Genomic DNA, 26,146 nt, shown 5'->3' on the forward strand with positions numbered 1-26,146 from the left:
AACAAGTGGTCTATAGGGTCATCGTCCAACTGTACATGTTGTCCAGGTCATATTGAATCTGAAGGACACTTTCTTTTTGCTTGCCCTAGATATGCTGTACCACGAAAGAAATGGCTAAAACCCCTGTTTCAAAAATTACCATTCAAAACATCGATGGAAGCAATCTGGGTGCTTAGGACCAATACCTCCGAATTTTTTGTTGTAAGTCTGGCAAAATATTTGGGATGGGCTTGGCTCCTAAGGCTAAAAAACATGTCATAGTTCCCAGGCCGACCAAAATGGCTCGTAATCTGTCATAACCTGATTGATTACGTATCAGTTAAATGATCTGTGATTAGAATCAGTTTTTTTCATCTGCATTCCTTGTATTCCTGACATGATAGGGCCCACTGACAATGAATACGAACTGTAATGTCTCTTTTTAATTTAACATAATTCAGCCTTTTATAAATTATTCAGGTTCTTCTTTAATTGAAATTTAATTCTCTTTTATCTACTTGTTTTAATATGCCCTTTTGTGCTTGCTTTCCGATGGTTGTTTATTTTTTCTATTCCTGAACAGTTTTCTTTTCCCTTGTTGTTTTTGTATAAATCTATTGAATTAGTTCATTTCCTTTGTATTTTAACGTGTCTTTTATGATTTGTCAAAAATCGAAATAAAGACTTGAAACCTGAAACCTGACCACATTGTTTTTGAAACATTGTTTGTCCACTCTGGGAGTCCGAGCAGCCATTAATGGCAGTAAGGGAAAGACGCGATCGGATCTGAGTTGCCGGTCTAGTCTTTCAGGGCGCGCGGACGGCAGCAGTAATGAAGCACACGCTTGTCTGCAGAACTGCGCACTTCAACTGAAAACCCTCCGGAGTAGCAGAGCGTCACCTGAGAGTGCTGAAATCCTCGGTGGAAATCCTGTCAGCAATACCCTGGTGAGGCAAAATAAAACGCATGCGCAACGTGGGATTTCTCAGCAAGCAAACATGTCCTGTTAGAGACTCTTCGTGTTAGAATTGTACTGTGAGTCAATTTGTAACTTTACCGGAGAACTTCTGGTGTTTCCCGGTTTTCGAACTGATATTAGTTTCCCTCTCTGATAGTGAAGTAACTATCTAGTTATCCTTGAAGTAGTTTACTAACATGGTAAATACAAATTGGAGCGCCTTTCTAGTTTCATTTTCTTTCTTGAGTCATTTGGAGTGAGTTACTATTGGACTATCCTAAATACCAGGTAATAGAGATAACACGAATTAGGATTAAAAGGTCATAACAACTGAAGAACAGTATTCTAACTGTGTCGTTTTGTGCAGGAGATGTCCAAGAAATAAACCTAGTAATCTACAGTGAGAGAAGCAATAGTCCAGGTTCACAGGGTAAGAGTAATTCTCAGTGGTTTAATACTTGTAATACAGTTTAGTGATATTGTGAATACATGAAATGCTCTTTTACAGGTGTTAGTTATACAGAGCGCCCGTGAAGGAGTCTAGTGAGAAGACCAAGACCACAACCTGGACTGTCTCTCTTTTTTCTTCCACTTCCCCTTTCCCCCCTGCTTTAAAGGTCACCAATAGTTATCTGCTGGTGGCAGTTGAGGCGGAGGCGCGTTTGGACTATCGTCGACTCCTGTGGATATCTCAGGCCTTCTTGACAGATTGAAGTGCCACGTAATCCACCTGAGTCGGCATGGCAGAGGGTTTAGATTTAAAATCTTTGGCTGGAAAGGGTTACAGAACCAACTTTCACATACAGCAGAGGAAAATAGAGTCCTTAGAGATGAGGTAAAAAGATCCCAACAGGAAACTCGTCAAATTCGACAAAAAATTTAGGAATTTCTGGCAGGAATACTCCCCTGCCAGGGTTCAATCCCCCTCAGAGTTCGGCCACTGAGGTAGCTACTCAGGTGATACATTCTGTGGCTCCAATAGTTCCTTTAGCCAACCCGGAGCGATTTAGTGGGGATCCTCATAAGGCCCAAATTATTCTCACACAATGCTCTCTACATTTCCTATGTAGGTCAGTGATATTCAAGGAAGATCAAGCCATGGTCGCATTCATGTTGTCTTACTTGAGCGGCGATGCCGCAGCCTGGTCCATGCCATTGGTCTCCCGTAATGATGCAGCCTTATACAATTTTGACCTGTTTAAGAAAGAGTTTTTAAGAATTTTTGATAGGAGATCCGCAAATCAAGCAGTTGACAATGAATTACTTGATCTTAAACAAGGAAATCGAGAAATTGTAGCCTACATTGCACAATTCAACAAGCTAATTGTAGAAACTGATTGGCCCGATAGTAAACGATCAGCAATATTTTATTGTGGCCTCAAAGACGAACTAAAAGATGCACTAGCTCAGATTCCCAAGTGTCCTCAAGAAATTTCTGAATTGATTGATTTAGTTCTCCAGATTGAACATCGTCTCTTCTAAAGAAAATCTGAAAAAAAGAAGGCATTGTCTACGCCGAAACGCGCGTCGAACTCTATTGCCACTGTTCAGTTAGATACCATTGAAAATAGTTGTGTGTCTAACTTTTTAAATTGCATTTGAAGTCTTGAAAATTAATGTTTTTTAATTTTGTATGATTGATGTCAGGTAGCTTATGCTATCTAGCACACTACATGATTTTTAACTTTGCTTATTAAAATTATGATGTTTTTATATAAGTTTTGTTTCCTTCTTGCTTTGTTTTCTTTTACTTGTTTCCATTTGTAACTGCCTAGGAAGTTATACTCATACATTTTTTCCCTGTCCTAGGAGTTGGTTATACTACTACTCAGGGGGTCCTTGTTTTTTATTAATTTTTTACGCACACAATAACCTGCCTTTGCAGGAGGCAGATGGAATCATGGGTACTGGCAGGCTGCTCATGAGTTTACAGATGCTACCTATCCGTGCACACCCAACGGTCTGCAAAGACAGATCAGCCCGTGTTTCAGAACATGAAATCAGCGCCATTCCCCACAACGGATCGGAAAAGCGTGTGCACTTTCACACCCTAGTTGCGGCAGAGGCCACATAAGAAAATCAGCAAAACCAAGGTGGAACATGCAAATACGTTCCGGGAACTGCAAACTGATGAGCATCAGGTCCAACACCTGCTGTCCCACTAGATGTTCCATCTGGCCCTAGAGCCTTTGGTAGCTGCTATCCGTCAGTCCACTGACATACAGGGCGTTGATATGCCAGTGGGCAATTGCTAAATTTTGCTTTATGGTAATGATATCTTACTGACCCTGAGTGGCACGGAATCCTTATTTCACACCTTGTTATAAATGGGGGACTCTAGTTGGCAGAGTTAGGTACCATTGTCCAAATAGGGACCCTTGCTTCTAGTCAGGTTATGGGAGATACACATCTAAAATAACCCCTGCTCACCCCCTTGTAATCTTGGCATGAGCAGACAGGCTTATCTCAGAGGCATTGTGTAAAGCATTTGTGAACACATACAATAATACAGTGAAAACACTAAAATGGGCACCACACCAGTTTAGAACAAGCATTTGCAATGCAATAGGTCTCGCATTTACGCAAGTTTAATCTATTGGCATTGTAAATGACAATACTTTTTATTAGGTTTCAAAAACCAAAACATAAATAAAAGGCATTTTCTTTTACAATGCCAATAGCTCAAACTCACGTAAATGCGAGACCTGTTGCATTGCAAATGCTTGTTCTGTATATATGGGGCAGCAGGCTGTAACTCATTTTTTGGCACAAAGGTCAATTCATGTTGCTAACGAGTATTATTATCGTTCAGGCAGCGCAGGAAGCAGTCAGATGGCAAATATAGAAGTAAGGCTTTAGTCTAGCTTTTATGTCTGGCCTGTTCCAGCTGTGGTTTCTCACAATCTGGTTACCCTATGCTGGGGCCATCCGCCATCCACATTTATAAGAGCATACTAAAGGCAGACAGTGCTCTGAACAAATTCCAACAATAAGAAACATTTTACCAAGAGACATTTTTCCATACATAAGGATAGTTAATGTGTGAAACAGCACAGTTAGGTATTATGAACATCACTTTAGTGTAATAAAAATGTATTGTGAGTCTGTGCCTGCTGAAATCAAGGGGCGGGTGTTAAAATACAATAGGTTGATACAATTATGTGGGCTTATGGTAAGAGCTACCGACTTTGGAGATAAGAAACAAGGTTTGCGTCCGCATCAGCTAAACATCCTTTGATTATGGGTACATCACTTATTCTCCACGTGGCCAAAAACAAAGCAATTCGCCTAAAAAACATAGCAATTTGACCATGTGTATAGAACTGGTACTCATGTAAAGCATTTCAATGCCTTTGGGTCGCGTTCGCGGTATGTAAAACTTGAGAGAAATAAAAACTACGATGAGTAACAGGACGCCAAGAAGACCACCTACTCCTTGAAAGGCGGAGAACCCGGTCCTTTAAAAACATTACTCATTCAGGAGCATGTAAATATAAACCTGCCTTCCTGTGCGCTGATAGGCGAGCAGGCTGGCATTGCCATCTGATACCTGCCAAGAGGGGATTAATCATGAGTACGTGAGTGTGAGCCTTGTGACGCCCTCCGCTCGCTGATTGGCTGACGGCAGTGTTTGCGATGTAGTGGAGGCCGCGCCCGGCGCTATGTTGTTTTCTGGCCGGAGAAGGCAGAGGTCCCTGGCTCAACTGGGCCCTCCCCCAGCGCACCGAGAACGGGGTGATTAGGCCAGGCAAGCCTCTGCCCGCAAGGGCCCGGTACTATGCTGTCGTGAAACCGGAGCTTGTGTGCTTAGCGACCGTCGGACAGACAAAACCAGGGGGTGCAGGGGGCTTAGACCCACTTCAGGTCCCCAAGAGGCCGGGCCCTGGAGCTCAGAGAGGCCCCCTCCCGCCAGCAGTACAACTCGAGTAGCCCCCTCCTGCCCGGTGGGAGGATGTGCAGAGGATAAATGGTGGCCCCGGCGGACAGCGGTGCCTTCCTGCTCCTAAGGCTGCTGGTGCTGACCTTGACCGAGCCACAGCGACCAGGTGAGGATGGAGGGACTGCTGAGAAACCCTGAGGTTGAGCTTTTGGGGGAACTATGTGAAGGGGTGCATTACGACCCCCTCTCCATATTGTATCAGAAGGAGCAGATCGGAAGAGAGATGATAGAGAAGGAGCAGGGGCGGGTTTGGATTCATTGCCTCTGGTTCAGGATGAGAGGGGCTTATAAAACAAGCAAAAGCATGTTGCTCACTGTGGCTTGAGGACCAGCCGAGCTGAGCATGTGTGCACATTAAGAAACTGAAACTGCATCAGCCTTGCAACGACGGAAGGGGGACAGGAGATGTGCACTTCGCAAGTTAACTAGCGTGTGTTCACAGGCACGTTCACAATTGCAGTCCGTCCTGCGCGTGCACACGTCCTGTCTCTCTTCCAAAGCAAGTCAGTAACAATAGACATCGCTGGCGACAGCGCTTTCACGCTGCGTCGCTAGGCGAGACCTAAAAAGAAGTAAACTTTATCTAAACCAAAACAAGACCAAACAACATAAATCCACAATACAGTATTAAAAATAAGGCTTTCAAATGGTAGAAATAGTTCAGTTTAATGCAAGTTTTAAATGTGACACTTTTCTCACAGAGTACCTGGGATGCGACACGCAAAACAAACAAAAAGTCCGCAGGGAAGGTGATTCGTTGGCTCCTTACATGCAGAGAAGGTGATGCGTCGGTTCCTTGCTTCGGGAGAGGTGATGCGTCTGTTCCTTACTGCAGCGCAGGGGAGGTGTTGAGTCGGTTCCCTACCAGAGAGGAGGTGATGAGTTTTCTTACTGCGTGGGTAGTTGATGTGTCTGTTTCTTACTGCTTACCCCAACGATGCAACAGTCTTGGCGCCTCAATGCTATTTGTCGATCCGGTACGATGCGTGGCTTCGTGCAGCCGGGATTGCCTTGGGGCTGTTTTTAATTGGTTCCAGCTTAACAGCCTCAAGTGCAACTCGGATAAATCGGAGGTACTTTTCTTCGGCTGCAGATCAGACCCAGATTGGCAGGAATGATGGCCTGCTAATATGTTTCCCCCTGCAGGCTCTTCCCAGTTAGCCAAGAACCTGCGGATTAAGATCGACAATGGTCTGACGCTGAGATCCCAGATTCTTGGGCTCACTGGCACCTGCTTCGGTCTCCTCCGGATGCTCCGCAAGTTTCTTCCTATACTACCGGAGGATCACAGGAAGATAACGGTTCAGGCGATAATCGGCTTGAGAATGGATTATTCAAATATCCTCTATCTCGGCCTGCTGGAGTATCTGCTGCAACGACTGCAGGTGGTCCAGAACTCGGCAGCACGGGCCATTTTTGGATTACCCGGCCGTGCTAGTACCTCGGGCCTCCTGCAGTCACTCCATTGGCTGCCCATCTGGAAGCGGATAGTCTTTAAGGCCTTGACCTTGGCCCACAAAGCTCTACATGCTTCAGGAGCAAAATATCTTCGAAAAAGGCTAGCTTTTTACCATCCTGCAAGGTCCCTGAGGTCGGGGTCTTTGTTTCTTGCCGTGGTCCCTCGCATAAAAAGGGCACGTATAGGAGGTCGATCTTTCAGACTGCTAGCTCCGCAGCTTTGGAATACTCTGCCAGTGACACTGCGCAGTACCTCCAATCTGCTGGCGTTTAGGAAGGGCCTAAAAACTTGGCTTTTTACTCTGTAGATATCAGTTTTGATTGTTAGTTTAGGGATCTTCCATTTTTCTGTTTTTCCTTTTCCATTATGTTGTGATACAGGTTTGCAATAAAGCGCCGGGACACTCTTTGAGTAGCCGTGCGCTATACAAGACAAAAAATAACATAACATAACACAGAGTGTCTTAACTCGGCCAAATTCTCCATTGTCAGTGTGAGCCCAGGCTCCAGACACACCACAGAGGGGCGGAGCCTTCATTGTGGAAGGCTGGCATAGTCCTATTCAGGTGAAGGTGCTACTCCACCCACCAAACCAAATGCAGACCAGGCCTACACAGGCCAGCCCTGACTCATCAGACTTCTGGAGCCTCTGTCCCTCTCCTCTTTGTGTATTGCATGTCTCCAGCCAGCCACACAATACACAAACCTAGCTGAGGCACACTGGATGGTTAGGCAAGAAAATACCTACTTTCTAAAAGTGGTATTTTCAAACACAGAATATAAAAATCACCCTCACTAAAAGATGCACTTTAACATTCTGAGTTCAGGCATATTAAACTTTACTTTTCTATCTTGTTCCTAGGGTCAGTTATGTCTATAAGATGTTATAAACACACTTCCCATTCTGTCCTCTGGGAACATATAGCCTTGCAATAGTGAATAACGATATTGGCAGTATTTCACTATCAGGACATGCCACACACATCAGGGCATGTCCTAACTTTCTCATTCAATGCACCCTGCCCACAGGGGTAACTTGGGCCTACCTTAGGGGTGACTAATATGTAGAAAGGGGAAGGTTTAGGGACTGGCAAGTGTGTGCACTTGCCAAGTCAACATGGCAGTCCCTGACTGCACACGGGCTCTGCAATGGCAGGCCTGAGCCACATTTTACAAGCTGCTTCTGTGGGTGGCACAATCAGAGCTGCAAGCCCACCAGCATCATTTGATTTACAGGCCCTGGGCACACATGGTGCACTGTACTAGAGTCTGACAGGTAATTCAAATAACCAATCATGGAATCACTAATCCAAACAACAATTTACAAAAAGGGAGCACATGCCCTTTGCCACCGAACAGCAGTGGCAAAGTGCCCAAAGCATCTAGACCAGCAAAAACACAGGAGGCAACAGCAAAAATGGAAGGGAGACTCACGCCAATGGTGCCAAGTCTAACACAACTCATGACAGTAATTGATGCCTTTATGTTTTTTTTCCAGGCACAAAATAAATTAGATAATAAGCGAGGCTCTACAACTGATGAGTTGTGGCCGGCAGTCTACGCTTGATTACTATGGCTTTACATGGAATGCTTGGGCCTGAAATATCTTGGCCTAATGGTCAACAGGGGTCTGAACAAAATGATAGCTGATAATATACAACCTGATGGGAAGACATGTGCAGAAGGCAGAGTGGGAAGCGTAAAGTTTAGAGTAGTACAAAAAGGCACTAGATAAGGACAGTGACAGGTGAGGTACAGTTGTTTCAGTAGATGAGCAATGGGTGTGGGAGAGGCTGTGCACATGCTCCGTCTGTTAGAAATTCTCATGTGTATGGACAGAACTGGTTAGCAGTGGAGGAAGCAGGGGAGGAACCCTGGTGACAGTATTTGGAAATGTCACGTATTGTACACTGGGTATGGTAAGAAAGAGAAGAAGTGCAAATGATTTCCATCCATAGAGAGAAATTTAAAAAGCAAATCAGTCTAACTGTTTTTGTGGTGCCTTTATAAGTGTGTGTTTGCACCCGTTTCACGGCCAATCCAAAATTTGGTTTTGAAGTATTAGACCACGATGATTAAGTATTTTCATTTGTACATTTACAGTAAGGCAATTTTGATTTCTTTTTAATTAATATTTTGACAATACAGTGTGATCTCACAGTTCTTAAAGTTGAACTAAAAAAACAGACTTATTGTTCTGAAGAATTCACCCCTTCTAAATGAAGACAGGCAGTGCATACTTACCCATTGAAGTCAAAGCTTGGTGAATTTCCTTCATCACATTATTGTAAAGTTCCTGCTGCCATTCATGTAGAAGCTTCCACTCCTGGACAGAGAAGCAGGCCGCCACATCATGGAAAGTAACTGGGGCCTGTAAGATCAAACGTTTAGGAAAGTCTCAGTAAATTCACACAGGGACTTAATACATTTGATAGTCATATTAAAATGTGGTAAGTTTTCTCCTCATCTCCATTTTCTTTTCTTTCTTTTAACATGTGATAACGGTTAGGGATATGTGTGAAAAGAGACCAGGGCTTATTTCACAATAGGAACTTGTACCTAGTGAATCCAGAACATTATAAAATGTAAAAATGTGGTATCTCCATTGCTTGGCAGTCAGTTCTAAAATGTACAAATGAATGATCGATAGTACAATATCTAAATTTACTCATGCGTGTACTTTCCAATAGGGATTGGTTTTTTCAAGAAATGAGATAGTAGTAGTCTATACGAGTAAGCCCCTCCTCACTCAGGATCCTTATGCCTCCACAAAAGAAGCAGAGAGGAGGTAAAAATGTGCTTATTTTAAACACTTTGATGAATGCACAGTAAAATGTCTGATAATTCATCATCATCTGTACTATTTTTTCTGCCCCGGAAACTGGTGCTGAATCACTGCAGTCTCCTGCAACATGGACCAGGCATATCCACTGGTGTGATGGTTCACCAACTGCAACAACATCATGATGCAATTCTCCTGCATCACATAAGTTTTGTTCTCAATCATCAAAATTAAAGGATTTGGCCAGTGGTGAAACTTAAAAATCCGATAGAAGATGCTGGATAATTCTCAAGCTACCTCAATTTGTAGCAGGACTGAAGAGAAATGGTGGATAACATTGTCTGAACAGGTACACGCTTAGTCATCTTTAGTCTAAGACTACTGCATCACTTCAGTCTTGTTTTTCCAATGGAATGATAGGGTATCAGAACTGATGAAGTCAGCGGCAGGAACATCAGCAGTACTGTGTAAGTTTATAGTTTATCCACATTTGAAAGTGTTCATAACTACATAAAAATTCAGCACAGAGAGCTTTGGGCCAGATGTATGAAAGTGAGGAACAGCGATTTCCTAACTGCAATTCCTTGCAAATCGCAATAGGAAAATCATATGAAAAATGTTGTTTCATTTAGCAATTCCTAATGCGTCGGAAACAGACATATGTATCTCATGAATATTAATAAGGTAGGATGCAATCTACAACCCACTAGGAATCACAGTCATCACAGGGACAGTGGCTTGCTCGGGTTAGCAGACTACCATGTCTGTAATTGCTTTTAAATAAAGGAAGAGAGTTTTTAAGAGTTGACAGTGGTCTTATTTTTTAAACCATTCGCAAATAGGAAGGTACTCCTTCCTATTTGCGAATGTGTTACCACCATCTTTCAATTGGCGGTAAATTGCAAATGTTTTGAGACAGCATTTCGGCCGCAAAACATTCATACATACCATTCCAACTTGGTATTAAAAAAGGACACCCTAAACACGCCCCTTCCAAACACTGAATGGCAAAACCCAAATTGCGATTTACCAACAAGTTACAGAATCGCAATTTGGGCTTTGTACAGCCCAAAAAGCATTTTTGTGGTTGCAAACGGCCCGGTTCTGTGAATCAGGCCGTCTCAGACCTCAAAAATGCATTAGCCCTTAGTTTAGAATTTAGCTGGAGCTCTTCGCAAAGAATAAACAGGATTTTAAAAATGATAACGTTAGAGACTTACATGTTCCATTAAGAAGTCATCAAGATGAGAATAGTATGGCTCGTCAGGTATTAGTTCAGAATCGAAGGATGTAATGAAATAATCTGCTGCAAGCATAATAGAACATGTTGCATTGTGGCTCTCATCTTTATTTCTCTTGACATTAAATGGAAAACATCAGACATCTGAATGAATGAATGCAATTAACAGTGTTCAGCTGCCACCCACATAAGGGGTTACTGATGCTAAAGATGTCCAAGAGAAAAGGAATTATAAAATCAGCCACATTTTAAGATTTTACCTTAAATGAAGGATAGTGGGGTTCAGCATGGAGCCTTTTGATGTGTGGAACTTTGACTAAATAAGATAAACAGAAGCAGACAAGAGATTTCTGTCAGGTAAATCGGTGGAAATGTGACTAGAGGTAAACTCAGGACTGTTTGGAATGCACAATTACAAATGCACAACTATTAGAATATAGATCATTCGGCAACAAGAAACCAGGAAAGGTTTTAGAACTGCCAGATATAGAAGGTCAGAGGGAAAATCAGACAACTACATTTTGATTAAGTTGGATTCACTGTAAGAGATGTTTAGAGGGGCCTTCTGAGTGTGGTTGGGTAGAAAGCAATACAGCCAGGAAAGGGATCACAAATCTTAAGAGAGAAAAGCCAATACAGGAAGATCAAAATAGTGTTGCAAGCAACAATTAAATCTAGCAGGATTAGTGCCGCTCTGCTACTGCCACTATTATCATTCTCATTCTGAGATCATCTTCAACAGCTAAAAGAGCTACTTCCATACTGTGAAATGGAAGGAGGGCCTCTTCAGCACAGTCTAGGTATTCATTCTCTTCCAAAAAGACAGACAGAAAGTGGTCTACTAACTGTTTTCTACAATATTCGCAGGAATTGCAGAAGCAAGATCGGCCTACAATTACTAGTTGTCTCTGGATTGGCTGAAGTTTGTTTCAAGTGTGGAGCCACTATAGCTTCCTTTCACAAAGAAAATCCTTAGCTTGCACAGCAAAGAATTCTTCATTAAGAGCATTGTATCTCAGTTGAGCAACACATCTTTTAACTAGGGTAGTCAGCTTTTTTAAAAAAATGTTCTTTTATTAAGCATCACTTTACCTATTTTAATCCACCTTTGGTCTCCTCACTACATACACAAACCCAACCCACACATCCACACTTCACCATACAGCATTTATAAGATATATGGTACAAAGCTCCCTAGTGGGTGCCCGTTGGGCATTGCAGCTCCAGTCTGACGAAGAGCAGGCTCAAATGATGAAGCATGACACCTCTCGGGGTGTGTGAGGGCACTTGCTCCGATTGGAGCTTCTCCTTTAACTCGGAACAGTCAAAGCTTTTTTACGTCCCCCAACCCCTTGTTTTAGAGGAACTGCATACTCCTGTCTATGATTAGTGTACTAAAATAGGACCTATTTTTTAAATTACGACTGAAGTATGCCCCAAATGGTCAGTGCAGGAGAAGCAGTTGCTGAAGAAAGAAGTTACCAGACAATAAGATAGGATAAAGTAAATTTCTCCAAACTTTATCCAAATTATGGATGCATGTTCCTATGGAAACCATCAACCTCTTCCGGTGTGTCACATCTCCTCACATTTCCCCATTTTATGTTATGGTCACTGCCAACCAAAACATTATTCTAAATTAAATCTACGTAATTATTTTAATGCAAACCGCCCCCAAAAAAACAATGCTAACTTCAAACTGTGATATGCAAACAAATGATGGACGGAATGCTGAATAAATCATACATTCATCCCCAGCCAAAAGATATGGGTTAAATCCATTGTTCTTCTGCTCACTACGCCACCCCAGTTTGGACCCAGCTTCAAACTGTACCCTTCAATTAGACCTTTCAGATGCATTCGGTATAGTTGACCATCCCAAACTCATGTGCACCATGTAGTCTTCATTGGGATTCACCAGAAATGTCCTTCACTGGTTCGCTTTCTACCTGTCCAACTGATAACAGTTAGTTCACATTTGCGTCTCCAGTCTCCAAAAGATCCCTCTCTTTCCTGTGAAATCCCTCATGATTTCATACTGTCCACGGAGCCGCTTGGGGCCCTACTCACAGATAATAGCATCAAGATTCACCAATAAGCTACAAAATGAATGCGCTAGACACCACCATCACCACGTGGCATGCTATTGGGAGACTAGCAGCCAAGCTTTCAATCTATGCTCCGGGTTTGCCGCTGGCGCATCATGCAGCGCTCTCAGTCACGCAGGAGGAGGGCCCGCTGCATTCATTGAGAGAGACTGGTATAGAAACAATGCACGATATCTATCCCAGTGGGAGTTTCATCACACATGAGGAGCTTCAGTACATCACTCACCAAACGATGCTCCTTCAGTTCACTTTGCATAGACTGAAGCTTGCTATAAAAACACATTATACCTTTCCTGCTGAACCACCCTCCTTGCAATCACTGCAGTTGCAACTGGTTGCACCCAAACGACGCAAGCTAGTAACTAAACTGCATAGGGCAGTACCGGACGAGAAGGTTACAGGTATAGATAGAAGTCTGGCTCACTGGAATGACAGGCTCACTCCTCCGCTAACGTCACAAGAGTCGGAGCATGTCTGCAAGCCCATCAGCACCCTCACTTCAAACAGCAACCTGCGGATTATCCATTTAAAATATATTCACCAAGTGTACCACACACTCTTAACACAGGTTGGGACTTAATGACACAAATAAAAGCAAACACTGCGGCCAGATGGATGCAGACTTCTGGCACCTGGCTTGAGAGTGTGGGCTAGTGTTTATGTTCTGGGAAGATGTAGTGAAGGGCATTCAGTCCATGTCTGGGACCTCAGTGCAATGTGTACCACAGGTATTTCTATTATGTTATATACCTCAGATGAAAGGGACCATTGTCAGATTTGTACATATTGCACTGCTGATGGCAAAGTGCCGAGTAGCACTGACTTGGGAAAGTACTCTGGCCACTCGCGCAAACCACTGGGTCAAATATCCAGTGTAATGTAAAGAAAATCTGGAGCTATATGCCGAAGAGCTCCAATCGTCTTCTAAGCCCAAGGACATTTGGGAACTTTTGCGTCAATATCTTCGCTTGCAAGCCCAGGAAAGATCATTGTCTAGCGAAGAGTGCTGTTAACAAATTTTTATGTCCTCTTACAGCATGGTGATATAAATGTATATTATACGGAGCCTAATTCATGATATGAGGAGAGATCAGTCAATCACTTGTTTGCCTGATGTTGTACTGCCTGGCAAGGCAGTGATGCTATTCATGTTTCTATGAACATTCAATAAAAAGATTTTTTTTAAAAAAGGATTCACCAATAAGCTGATTATTAGACCTGTCAACATTGGTGTGGGCCTCCCGTCCTCTGTTTGTTTCCTATCTTTTATGTTGGCTGGATATAGTTGCTCTGGGCGCTGTGCCACTGCTAATCAGTACCACAGTGCGAAAGCTCCCTGTGTAAAGAGGACTGTTTATATTGGGATAACCATAATGCCTAGGTCTGTGTAGCATGTTCTAATAGCGAGTTACACTCCATTTCACTGTTTACCATTGTGAAGTTATCCGTTCTCGTATGCCACAATGGGCAGGCTGAGGATTACCTTCCATAATCTTATCTGACCCCAGGAACCTGATAGGAAATTCGAGTATGATATGTTTATGCTCAGGACATTGAGATACACCTTTTAGTAAGGACCCTTTATATATCCCATAAACGAAAATGCCTCTTCTGTATTTTCTTGCCTAGGCTTTCCTGTAGGCTTTGCTAGTATGCGTATTGGCCGTCTGATTTTGGAGAAGCATGGCCAGCTGGGTCAGACCTGGCTGGAAGAAGAGAACAGCATTCAGGGGTGACTCTTTGAGCTGAACCGAGCCATGTCTGGCAAGGTGAATGATGGCTCCACCTCACACCGGCCCTCTGATAGCAGAGACCCTCATTCTGAAAGGGCAGGGTGTGCTCAGGTATAAAACGCTGCGCTGGAACCTTGTTCAAGTGTGTTCCTTCTGGATGCCAAGACGAATCTCTGTCCCAGTGAACAGAGGAAAGGACTTTGAAACTTACCAAGCTTACTGAAGAAACTACCCGTGGGCCTGAATCGAGAGCGCCTCCTGCTGAAGTCTCAGGGACATTAGACTTCACCCCGCCAGCCGTTCGAATGCCTGTGTGAGGAATTCTACTTGCAGGTGAGGCCTTCGTCGAGAAATCCGGAGCCTCTAGTTCTACTGTGAGGAGCGCGGATTGGTAACCCTTGTTAACTATGTGTGTGGGCCACTGCAGCAGAAATCCGGAGCCTCTAGTTTTACTGTGAGGAGCGCGGATTGGTAACCCTTGTTAACTATGTGTGTGGGCCGCTGCAGCTAAAAGAGAGTTGCCGCCGCTGAGAGCCCGCCTTAATTTGAACCTTCGGAACTTTCACTGAATCTGTGTGGGCCGATGCAGCTAAGAGAGAATATTCAGGGATGTGAAGCCCTCGGTTTCACCCTTCATCTTTCTCCCCTCCAGGACTGTACCGGGATTCTCCTGTATAGAACACCGGGACCTGCGGGGCCTTTCTTTGATGAACTACAAGTAGCTCTTTCGGTTCCCTGTCTCAGGTCGGATCACTGTATCCTTCTTGGGGATCTTAATGTTCATATGGACAATAAACTTGACCCTGATGCTATGAAACTTATTGACAACCACAACAACAACAGGTGATGGACCGAATGTGGATCAATGTCACACACTCACCCCAGTCCAAAGATCTGGGCCCAAATCCATTGTTTTTTTGCACTCCACACCACCCTGGGTTAGACAATGGCGATATGCAAATCAGCTCTGACCCTGTGCCCCATGGGAATAGTCCAGTCCGAACTACAAAAGCCATGTCCTTCCCAGAACGGAATCAAGCATCCGAGGACCGGACCGGTTTCGAGGTAACACCTCTCATCAGCCCGGCTAGCTTGACTCCAGTGGTGTGGAGTGCCTGGGACCCACGTCTGGGCATCCCCAGCGCACTTAGGGCGGAATATGCAAACACAACAGGTGATGGACCGAATGTGGATCAATGTCACACACTCACCCCAGTCCAAAGATCTGGGCCCAAATCCATTGTTTTTTTGCACTCCACACCACCCTGGGTTAGACAATGGCGATATGCAAATCAGCTCTGACCCTGTGCCCCATGGGAACAGTCCAGTCCGAACTACAAAAGCCATGTCCTTCCCAGAACGGAATCAAGCATCCGAGGACCGGACCGGTTTCGAGGTAACACCTCTCATCAGCCCGGCTAGCTTGACTCCAGTGGTGTGGAGTGCCTGGGACCCACGTCTGGGCATCCCCAGCGCACTTAGGGCGGAATATGCAAACACAACAGGTGATGGACCGAATGTGGATCAATGTCACACACTCACCCCAGTCCAAAGATCTGGGCCCAAATCCATTGTTTTTTTGAACTCCACACCACCCTGGGTTAGACAATGGCGATATGCAAATCAGCTCTGACCCTGTGCCCCATGGGAACAGTCCAGTCCGAACTACAAAAGCCATGTCCTTCCCAGAACGGAATCAAGCATCCGAGGACCGGACCGGTTTCGAGGTAACACCTCTCATCAGCCCGGCTAGCTTGACTCCAGTGGTGTGGAGTGCCTGGGACCCACGTCTGGGCATCCCCAGCGCACTTAGGGCGGAATATGCAAACACAACAGGTGATGGACCGAATGTGGATCAATGTCACACACTCACCCCAGTCCAAAGATCTGGGCCCAAATCCATTGTTTTTTTGCACTCCACACCACCCTGGGTTAGACAATGGCGATATGCAAATCAGCTCTGACCCTGTGCCCCATGGGAACAGTCCAGTCCGAACTACAAAAGCCATGTCCTTCCCAGAACGGAATCAAGCATCCGAGGACCGGACCGGTTTCGAGGTAACACCTCTCATCAGCCCGGCTAGCTTGACTCCAGTGGTGTGGAGTGCCTGGGACCCACGTCTGGGCATCCCCAGCGCACTTAGGGCGGAATATGCAAACACAACAGGTGATGGACCGAATGTGGATCAATGTCACACACTCACCCCAGTCCAAAGATCTGGGCCCAAATCCATTGTTTTTTTGCACTCCACACCACCCTGGGTTAGACAATGGCGATATGCAAATCAGCTCTGACCCTGTGCCCCATGGGAACAGTCCAGTCCGAACTACAAAAGCCATGTCCTTCCCAGAACGGAATCAAGCATCCGAGGACCGGACCGTTTTCGAGGTAACACCTCTAATCAGCCCGGCTAGCTTGACTCCAGTGGTGTGGAGTGCCTGGGACCCACGTCTGGGCATCCCCAGCGCACTTAGGGCGGAATATGCAAACACAACAGGTGATGGACCGAATGTGGATCAATGTCACACACTCACCCCAGTCCAAAGATCTGGGCCCAAATCCATTGTTTTTTTGCACTCCACACCACCCTGGGTTAGACAATGGCGATATGCAAATCAGCTCTGACCCTGTGCCCCATGGGAACAGTCCAGTCCGAACTACAAAAGCCATGTCCTTCCCAGAACGGAATCAAGCATCCGAGGACCGGACCGGTTTCGAGGTAACACCTCTCATCAGCCCGGCTAGCTTGACTCCAGTGGTGTGGAGTGCCTGGGACCCACGTCTGGGCATCCCCAGCGCACTTAGGGCGGAATATGCAAACACAACAGGTGATGGACCGAATGTGGATCAATGTCACACACTCACCCCAGTCCAAAGATCTGGGCCCAAATCCATTGTTTTTTTGCACTCCACACCACCCTGGGTTAGACAATGGCGATATGCAAATCAGCTCTGACCGTGTGCCCCATGGGAACAGTCCAGTCCGAACTACAAAAGCCATGTCCTTCCCAGAACGGAATCAAGCATCTGAGGACCGGACCGGTTTCGAGGTAACACCTCTCATCAGCCCGGCTAGCTTGACTCCAGTGGTGTGGAGTGCCTGGGACCCACGTCTTGGCATCCCCAGCGCACTTAGGGCGGAATATGCAAACACAACAGGTGATGGACCGAATGTGGATCAATGTCACACACTCACCCCAGTCCAAAGATCTGGGCCCAAATCCATTGTTTTTTTGCACTCCACACCACCCTGGGTTAGACAATGGCGATATGCAAATCAGCTCTGACCCTGTGCCCCATGGGAACAGTCCAGTCCGAACTACAAAAGCCATGTCCTTCCCAGAACGGAATCAAGCATCCGAGGACCAGACCGGTTTCGAGGTAACACCTCTCATCAGCCCGGCTAGCTTGACTCCAGTGGTGTGGAGTGCCTGGGACCCACGTCTGGGCATCCCCAGCGCACTTAGGGCGGAATATGCAAACACAACAGGTGATGGACCGAATGTGGATCAATGTCACACACTCACCCCAGTCCAAAGATCTGGGCCCAAATCCATTGTTTTTTTGCACTCCACACCACCCTGGGTTAGACAATGGCGATATGCAAATCAGCTCTGACCCTGTGCCCCATGGGAACAGTCTAGTCCGAACTACAAAAGCCATGTCCTTCCCAGAACGGAATCAAGCATCCGAGGACCGGACCGGTTTCGAGGTAACACCTCTCATCAGCCCGGCTAGCTTGACTCCAGTGGTGTGGAGTGCCTGGGACCCACGTCTGGGCATCCCCAGCGCACTTGTTGTTTTTGCATGAAACTTATTGACATCACAGCCCCGTTAGGGTTGTCTCCGTTCCTGCAAGGACCGACGCACAATAAAGGCCATACCTTGGATCAGGTTTTTTCAACAAAATCAATCAATATATCCTCCATACAGCCAGTACTATGGTCTGATCATTTCCTAATTTCCTTTTCTGTGCCTGCCACCGCCCTCACTCGGGTGAGAGAATCCATAGAGGCCACGCGGACTTCGCGTCCTTTCCATCTGCTCTCGGTGGATATGCTATCTGAGGCTCTCACTACTTTTCCATGTCCTCTTCTGGGCAATTTAGAAGAGAATCTTGCTCTCTTCCATAAATAGCTTATAGCCAGATTCGAGACCTTAATCCCCGAAAAGAAGCCTTAATCAGGTGAGCGAAGAGCGTCGGCCCCGTGGTTCACTCCCCAGTTGAGGACGCAACGGCAGGACTGTAAAAGGGCCGAGAGAGTCTGGAGGCGGGCTTATGATCCGACTGAAAAATTGACATTTCGAGCGATAACTAAAGCCTACCATCAGTCGATCTGGGAAGAAAAAAAGGCCTATTTTGAGCGCCGAATTGATGAGGCTGAAAATGTTTGTAAAGAAATTTTTAAAGTGGTTCAGGATTTTACTTCTCCTGCCATTTGTACTCCCTCCCATACTCACTCTGAACTATGGATAAAACAGCTAGCCACCTTCTTTGTTAGTAAAATTACAACCATTCAAGCCTCTCTTTCTTACTCCTGCCCACAGCTGGTTTCGAGTCCCTCATCCTCCTCATCTCTTGTGGAGGGCCAAGGCCCTTTTCTTTCTGAATTTCCCCATTTGTGTCTTAATACATCTCTCGATCTTCTGTCAGGTTTGAAATCTGACTCCCCACTTGATCCGTACCCGGCTAAACATCTGGGGAAAGTAGCACCTGCCTTAAATGCCTTGTTGAACCCCCTTTTGAACTCCTCCCTGTCTACAGGTGTGGTACCGCAGGCATGGAAGCGCGCCATGATCCTACCACTGCTCAAGAAACCTACCTTAGACCCCCTCATTCATGCCAACTACAGGCTAATCTCCCTTCTCCCTGCTCAGGCGAAAATGACCGAGAGATACGTGCATAGGACGATTTCCAGTTTCATCGAAGGAAACGACCTGCTGCATGCAACGCAATCCGGTTTCCCTGCTAATTTTAGCACGGAGACGGCCCTACTCGAGGTCACTGATGCCATCAGGGAAGTACTCGACTCTGGGGGAAGGGGCATGTTGGTTATGCTTGATTTGTCGGCGGCTTTCGACACCGTTCCTCACGATGGCCTCCTTGCAAGACTCTGGGAATGCGGCCTTCGAGGAACGGTGTGGAACTGGTTCAAATCCTTTCTGGCCGACCGCCGGCAAACGATCTGGGCGCCCCCTTTCTCCGCTGATATGGCTCCGCTAGAGGTGGGGGTCCCTCAGGGCTCCATTCTTAGCCCCATGCTTTTTAACATCTTTATGGCCCCTCTGGCGGCAGTCGCTGAGTCCTTTGGCGCCCAGATCGTATCCTACGCTGATGACACCCAGCTCCTATTCACATGTGATAGGGGCGGGTCGTTCGACGGCATACAGATTAGGGATTGCCTTGGTGCGGTCTTTGAGTGGTTTAGGTGTCATGGCTTAAAGTGCAATTCCGATAAGTCGGAACTGCTCTTTTTTGGATGCGCTCCCGAACCTAATTGGAAATCTTGGTGGCCACAAGATATGTTTCCCCCTGACAATGTGTCTTTCAAGGCCAAGAACTTGGGAGTGATTGTGGACAGTGAACTGTCCTTTGGGCCTCATATTTTGTGCCTCTCAGGTAAATGCTTCGGCATTCTGCGGATGCTCAGGAAATTTCTTCCTTTAGTGTCATTCCAGCATAGGAAGATAATTGTCCAGGCCTTGATTGGATCTCGACTGGACTACGCAAACGTTCTTTTCTTGGGTCTACCGAAATATCTTTTGACCGGTTTGCAAGTAGTGCAGAACTCGGCAGCCCGAGCCATCTATGGACTCCCGAGAAGAGCAGGTGCCACTGTCTTACTGAACACCTTACACTGGCTACCGATCGCAAAGAGAATTCTTTTCAAAAGCCTGACATTTGCTTTCAAAGCTCTTCATGGCACAGGCCCCAAGTACATAGGGAAACGTCTTTCCCGGTATGTACCCAGCAGGACCTTGAGGTCATCCTGCTTGTCCAAGATGACAGTCCCTGCCATTAGGCGTGCAAGAATGGGAGGTCGGTCGTTCCGTTACCTAGCCCCGAAGGCTTGGAACGAACTACCACTTTCCCTGAGACAGGCTCCCAGTCTTCTTGCTTTTAGGAAAGACCTTAAAATGTGGCTTTTTACCAAATAGTTATTTTTCCCTTTTTCTGTCTGCATTTTAGTTGTTATGTTGTTGTTTTACCTGCTGATATTCTTCGCCAAAGCGCCGGGATGCTCCTTGGAGTAGCCGAGCGCTATAGAAGAAATAAATTAACATAACATAACAGTTGCCGCTGCTGAGAGCCCTCCTTACTTTGCACCTTCGGAACCTTCGCTGAACCTGTGTGGGCCACCGCAGCTAAGAGAGAGCTGTAGCCGCTGAGTGCCCACTGTTGTGCCAGCCTGGTCAAGATCATCATGTGTCCTGTGGGCCGCCGCAGCTAAGAGAGAGCTGCTGCCGCTGAGTGCCCGCACCTTGGCAAACTTTGCATCATCGTGATTTATCCTGCTGGAAGCCGCAGTTAAGAGAGAGCTGCTGCCGCTGCGTGCCCGCACCTTTGCCAACTTTGCATCATCGTTATTAGTCCTGTGGGCCGCCACAGCTAAGAGAGAGCTGCTGCCGCGGAGGGCCTGCACCTTTGCCAACGTTGCATCATTGTGATTTGTCCTGTGGGCCGCGGCAGCTAAGAGAGAGCTGCTGCCGCTGAGTGCCCGCACCTTGGCAAACTTTGCATCATCGTGATTTGTCCTGCGGGAAGCTGCAGTTAAGAGAGAGCTGCTGCTGCGTGCCTGCACCTTTTCCAACTTTGCGTCATCGTAATTTGTACTGTGGGCTGTTACAGCTAAGGGAGAGCTGCCGATGCTGTGTGCCCACATCCTGTTAACCATTGTTGAGTATTATCACTATCGTCTCGTAGGCCGCCGCAGCTAAGAGAGAGCTGCTGTTGCTGTGAATCCACCACGGAGCTGCACGACGAGAGTCATCGCCAACACCAGCCCGGGCCGCCGCAGCCGCGTGCTGCTGCCGCTGAGAGCTCGCCTGTCTCCGGGTGCCCGAATCCTTGTGGGTGCACTCTGCGGACCACTGCAGCCAAGACTTGTAGTCGCTGGGAGTCCTCCTGTCACCGTCTTTGCTTCTTCGAGAAGCTGTGCTCTGAGTCCCCCTCCAACGGCAGGTATCTGATGCGCAACGGGTCACATATGCCCCGGCCTTGAACTCAGTCATGCCACGTCCTGGTGAATACCTTATTGCATTTTTAAGTCCCAATTGATTTACGTACCTTGTAGTTTGTTATAACACTTTGAGAGTCTTGAATTAAACTTTAGATAAAGATACTATTTTTCTATACCTACTTGACTTGTGTCCTTTTGTGGTGTCGTTACTGCCTTATTGTGCATGGTCATAAATGCTTCACACACTGCTTCTGAGATATGCCTAACTGCTCGTGCTACGTTACCACAGGGTTGAACAGGGGTTGCCAAAAGGGGTAGCCCACTTGCCCTGACTTAGGAACAAGGTTTCCTATTTTGACATTGGCGCCAGCCATTGCCAATCAGAGACCCCCATTTCTAACACTGATGATACACAATTCTCTTGAAAAGGCGTGAGAATCAATGCTGGTCACTTGGGTAAGTGCCCATGCAATTACTAAGTCTCACATGGCTAGAATTCATCTCAGATCAGTTTTCAGCATGGATGCCCATGCAATTACTAAGACTCACATGAATAGAAGAATACATAATTTAAAGACGGAGGACCATACAACCATCTTCTAGAGAGATCCTTCCAGTGGTCATGTTTGTAGAGTCAGGGAAACATGTAGATACAAATGGTTGCACCATCATGTAACCCATCATGCACAAAGCACTGAACTAGCTCTGCACTTGGAAATGGTTGACTGCACCGTCTCAGGGGGGAATTCAGCAGGAGCCCTCATTGCTGATTAAGCAATCAGTTTTATAAGCCCTGCTGAATCTATAGCACAGGCGACGTGAAGCAAAAGTGCTAGGAAAGAAATTCACCAAAGGTTTCAGGCCTCCTTACAGGAGACGTAGTATTAGCAGGCCCAAAAATGATTTGAAGTCAAGGAATGCCCCCCCTAAGAATAGTAAAAGCTAAGATTGAGCAGGAACTGGGGTTGGAGAGGATTTAGGACTCATTCACAGAACCCCATTTCACCAATTTTACCATGGGCATTAGATTATTTGGTGTTCGCCGCACTGTTTTCCTGAGAGCCAATCAGTCTTCAACTGGCTGGATCAAGGAATAGTGACCAGTGTCCTACACATTCATCAACGAGCAGGCTTCCGCTGTGAGAGACCCAGGAGTGGTAGTGCTGATGGCAAAAGTGGACATTGAGCTTACTTTCAAACTCCTACCAATACACTGAGACAGCTTACATTTACTGTATTTTTAATGTGACAATGAAATATATTGATAAATGCATGCCTACAGACTGTCCTTCTCCTGTGTATATTTGGTCATGTTTGACACAATTTAAAGTGTCTCTAGCGCAGATTGCACCAGAGGGAGAGTATGCGGCACTGCCTCAATGACTCTTTGTCTGTGGGTCACCCACATAGTGGGGAACTTGCTACAGTACTGAGGGCATGTCATTCCTTGAGATCTTAGGCATCTCCCTAGGGAAGGAAAAGACATTGGATCAAGTAATGATCTTTACATTATCAGGAATTCAAACTGAGTCAGCGGCTAAACACGAAGCTCACCTTTAAAGATACACTTTCTGGAATAAAGGGCGAGAAAAGGTCAACCTGTGATAACTGCAGGTGTCGATGGGAAAACTGAATTAATCACCATGTGAGATTGGGTGCGGATATTAGGCGGGATCTGGAAATGTGGATTTATTTTAGATGACTTCAGAGCACACTTATTTGGAAGGTGGTTTTTGCCAACACCAACCTGCTGGCACAGTTCACAACGGCCTCAAGTGAAGACTTTGGTGAAATACTGGGCAATGCTTGGTGAGCGTGGAAATGGTCAGTGATGGGAGCATTAGTGATTTAAAAAAACATCACTCTACCAGAACTTTTTCCCATCATCACAGGTTGTTATGTAAACACACTACAGTGCAATCTTCTTCCGCGTACATCACTGAAGCCATTTACGGTACTGTCCTTGTTTTCTCTGTGATGTCTTCTCTGTAGCGGTTTAGTTGATCGCTCAACGTGAGAGTACCCCCGGAAGCACACATACACTTTGTATCACTCTCTGGCCAGGCGTGGCCAGAGAGCATAAATAAAGGGGCCGAGGTCGCTCGGGACTTCCGGCCCAGACGACCACTATACTGTGTATGTCCTCATTTATATGCATGCGGCGCTAGCATAGACCCTTGGCCCCCCTTGTATCACTGCAATGGTGCCCAAGATCCCCACATTCTCCCGCCGGAACGCCTAAACACACAACTAATACATAAAATAAATGAACCTGTGCTGCACTTTACCAGGTAATCGTAAAATGCGTTTACGAATTTCCCCAAAAAACAGCTCACAACAGATAACTGCACAGACTAAAAGAAATGACTCCGATCGGGGAGTGGACGATCTGGAACTAAAAACAACCCCAGTGAACCTTATTAAAAATCGCCCATTTTCACTCTTTTGAGCTGTAAACAAATGAGTGTATGCTGGTTTTTACCTGCTTTTGCCACCCGTTTAAAGTAACAGGGGAATGCTGACCTCTTCGTGCCACGGAAATAAATGTGAAACATTACAGACTTGTGAATGAAAATACCAAAATAAACGCGTAAACGGCAATTCCAACACTAAATAAAAAACAACATCTATTTAAGCACGTTTTAACATTCAGCATCCACGTATCCACTGTTGCACGTCCCTTTCAATACACAGCGGATTCACGTTGAAGGAACCGCATAACATTTCTGCATACCTTGCTGCGGAGTACCCAGTTGTGGACCACTTATTACTAAATACTACCAGTTACAAATAGCTTCAGAAACACCCATTTTTCTACAAAAACATGTGCACATTAAAATATATGTACTCACCTTGCGCGAATCACGCCGAAACATTCCTCTGCGGAGCAACACTCAATTTTCCACGTGAAAATGTGAGAGATTTTTACTAGGCAGCCTAGGAATCAGCTCCGTTCCTACCCGTAAACAAAACTGCCAGAATCAGCCACAGCACATGCCGTAAACACGAGACACTACTCACTAGCGCATGGGTCTCTATTTTTCCTATTGCGCATGCTCACGGAAGCCTACTACGTAGGTTTCTGTTGTGGTGGCCACAGATGGGCGCTAGTGACCAGATACATGCGCGCCAGAGAATGTGAACACATACATACTGTATGCCGAGCAGCTCACTTGTCTCATTTATTCATACTTATTGTATTCTTCTGCCAAGGCTCAGCATACTGCTACTAGCTTCATGTCATGAAAATAATAACTTGTTTATGTCCATAGCGCTCAGCACAAGTCCCTAAAATTAATATGTGTAACAACATTTGCAATTTTTTCTATTTGTATCTCTTCCCTGTGTGACTTTACAACTTGTACATTTGCAATTTTTTTTCCTGTTTGTATCTTTTTTTTTTTTTTTTCAAGACCTTTATTGTAGCAAAGTCATAACATTACACGGCCAGGAGCCTACAACCCTGGGGCCGGCTGCGAAAGTAGAAACCGCAATGAAAGTGCATTGTGTAAAGATACAAGCAGTGCAAAACATACAGTTGGGTCTTGTAACGGTATTTGTATTTTGTTTTAGGAAACATAGGCCACAACCTACAGACCTAGGTACAATATCGAACTGGAGACCATTACCCCTGAAAGAAAAAGATTAGTGCAATTCGAGAAACAACGGCACGTGCCAGCACCAGGGCTCACATGATTGATGGCAATCGTTAAAGACATATCACCCAGGCGGTAGCTCAGGGACCCCTTGATCCTCCTCATCAGCCTGTCTTGCATCTAGAAAATCAGTGAGATAACACCAAAAGTCCTTAGGTCTGGATTTCGCCGGCAGGTCTTCCTCATAGGTCCTGAGCCTATCTCTGCAGCTGGCCATGTCCCCCAGCCACCTGGCTACAGTTGGTTTCTTGGAGCTATTCCAGCATTGAGCTACCTGTCTCTTGGCCAGCAGCAGCGCAACAACACAGAATTTACGTTTAACGGCTTTAAATCGGGCCGTGATTCCCAGAAGACCCACTCTTATAGAACACAGCATGTCAGAGTTCAGCATGGCAGATAAAGTATTGAAGACCTCGCTCCAGTAGTTCTGGATCGCTGTGCATGACCAGGCCAGGTGTAGGAAGTCAGCCCCCTCCCTCCCGCATCGTTTACACTGGTCGACATCTAATAATCCATATTTGTGCATACGAGCTGGGGTATAGTAAGCTTGGTGTAAGAATTTGAAATGTATAATACGGAGATTGCTATTGGGGGTAAGGATCTGGGTTAGCGCTCATGCCTGCTGCCATTCCTGTTCAGTGAGCGGGTCGCCAAGGACCACGTCCCAGCGCCCTTTGGCTCTGGCCGTGGAATAAGGCAAGTCCGCCTGAGCTGAGGAGTACAGCCGTGATACCATATGGGAGGTGTTTGGAGATGTAATCATTAGTTGTAGGGGAGACAGAGAATCTGGTTCCTGCGGGAAAGTGGGGTAGTGTTCCCTTAACGCCCGTTTCAGCCTGTAGTATGTAAATATGAACAGCGGGGACTTATTCTGTACATACGTCATGTCGTCTATGTCGATAAATTCCCCCTCACGGAATAAATCGCCCAGCGTGGATATGCCCACCCGTTGCAGCAAAGACATGCCCACCGATTCCCCAGTGACCGACAGAGCTTGGTGATGAGCCAACGGCAGGGATGGGGCAAACAATGGTGATTTATGCGTTAATTGACTCAATTTGTTCCATGCTTTAATGGTGGTATCCACTGGATTGATATCCTGGGAGTGA

The 26,146-nt window shown here is 45.9% G+C and overlaps 1 protein-coding gene across 2 annotated transcripts in view; it reads right to left on the reverse strand.

Annotated features, from left to right (window-relative positions):
• Window positions 1–24,386, reverse strand: part of LOC147708788 (uncharacterized) — a 104,708-nt gene extending 80,322 nt beyond the window's left edge. Inside the window, exons 1-2 of one of the 2 annotated variants that reach the window (XM_086927419.1) lie at window positions 24,234–24,386; window positions 8,581–8,707 (exon numbers count right to left, since the gene is read on the reverse strand). In XM_086927419.1, the coding sequence (XP_086783545.1) occupies window positions 8,581–8,707; window positions 24,234–24,257 (151 nt within the window). In that variant the 5' untranslated portion in view covers window positions 24,258–24,386. The remainder of the gene's footprint in view (window positions 1–8,580; window positions 8,708–24,233) is intronic. The other variant, XM_086927420.1, reaches the window with a different exon arrangement.
• Window positions 24,387–26,146: the final 1,760 nt, after the last annotated feature.

This window comes from Lissotriton vulgaris, chromosome 6 (genome assembly GCF_964263255.1).
Source record: "Lissotriton vulgaris chromosome 6, aLisVul1.2, whole genome shotgun sequence".
Lineage (NCBI taxonomy): Eukaryota > Metazoa > Chordata > Amphibia > Caudata > Salamandridae > Lissotriton > Lissotriton vulgaris.